Raw genomic sequence first — 1,351 nt, forward strand, 5'->3', positions numbered from 1 at the left:
CATCCCACCCTTGCTGTGTGGGAAACAAGACCACAAACACATTTCCTGGACTTCCAAGAGCATCTTCACAGTTTTCAAAGATGGGGGACCAGGAGGAGCAACCCATCATTCAATATCCACCAGTTCTACTTCAAAGAAAAGTTTTGCATTTGGTGGAATTTTGGCATCCAGCTGCCCTTTCTTCCCATAAGCCCATTCTGGTTCGATTTCCAGGTGAGCAGTCTCCCCTCTGCTCATGGTCAGCAGAGCTTCGTCCCAGCCTCGTATCACTTTTCCAACGCTGACTTTGAAGCTCAGTGGTTTTGCAGCTTTCTTTTTCTTTGAACTTGTTTGAATATTACTATCGAAGACTGTTCCATCTTGCAGCTTCCCTGCATACCAACATTGAACGACATCACCCTTTTGGGGAAAGTTGATTTTATCCCCCTTCTTCAGTACTGACTTTGTATATTTTGGGGGGCTTTGTCTCCTTGGGCTTCTCCTCATCAATTTTGACATTTTTCACTTGCTCTGCTACATGCTCTGGACTCTCAGTACCATGAAATCTCTTGGTTTCAAATAGCTTGTTATATGCCATGATCAGCTGCTCCTTACTGGCTGTCTTGGCCACATTTTTTATCTGTCCTAGTAGTTTGTGTTCTGACAGGAACTTGTGCGCAGCCTGCTCCTGCAGGAAGCAGACAATCTCCTTCCTGGTCAGGGCGTCTTCGCGGAGCTCCTCAGGGCTCCAGGGCCGCGTGGGGGCCGCCATGGCATCACCTCCTTGCAAGCGTCGCCGCCTCACACAAGCGAGGGCTCCCTCATGAAGCCAGGACTCATGACCCCAGTTTTTTGACACAATTTTTTAGTCAAAAAAACCTCGTCCAATACACGGGAAAATACTGGGGGAAACAGCTCCCTTAAATCCAGGGAGGTTCTTTGTGGCCTTCCATGAGGACAATGTAATATCGATGAATGAACTACAAAGCCTCAAATCAGCTCACCAGCCTGCATTCTGCCATGGAAAGAGCATCTGGTTTGAGCAAAGCTATTCTGGGCTTTGAAGCTCAGTGGGTGGCCTTGAGCAAGGTGTGTGTGCTCTCAGCCTAACCTACCTTTCAGGCTTGCTGGGAGGATAAATGAGGCAAGAGCTGCAGAGCATTGCACACTCTGAAAACTGCTAGAGAACTAAATCGCATTAGTTGAATTTCCTTCTGGGTTTGAAGGTTGAACATGGCAATACTTTGCATGCTGTATGTCCTTGGGTGCCCCTCTGCTTTTTAAAAAGGTATTGGGTTGTGGAGCTGGAAAGGACTTAAAAGCCTTTAGAGGGGAGGCCAGACTTCAGACTTGTAGTACCTATTTTGTGTTT

General features: G+C 47.3%; 1 protein-coding gene across 1 annotated transcript; it reads right to left on the reverse strand.

Moving 5' to 3' along the window:
* On the reverse strand, positions 1-758 carry LOC310678133 (peptidyl-prolyl cis-trans isomerase FKBP3-like). The gene is given in 2 exon segments (XM_083441495.1): positions 1-465; positions 467-758. Coding segments are annotated over 2 exon segments (645 nt in total). The 5' UTR covers positions 752-758; the 3' UTR covers positions 1-105.
* Positions 759-1,351: the final 593 nt, after the last annotated feature.

This window comes from Podarcis tiliguerta, assembly GCF_965153285.1.
Source record: "Podarcis tiliguerta genome assembly, chromosome: 5".
In the NCBI taxonomy this organism is placed as follows: Eukaryota; Metazoa; Chordata; class Lepidosauria; order Squamata; family Lacertidae; genus Podarcis; species Podarcis tiliguerta.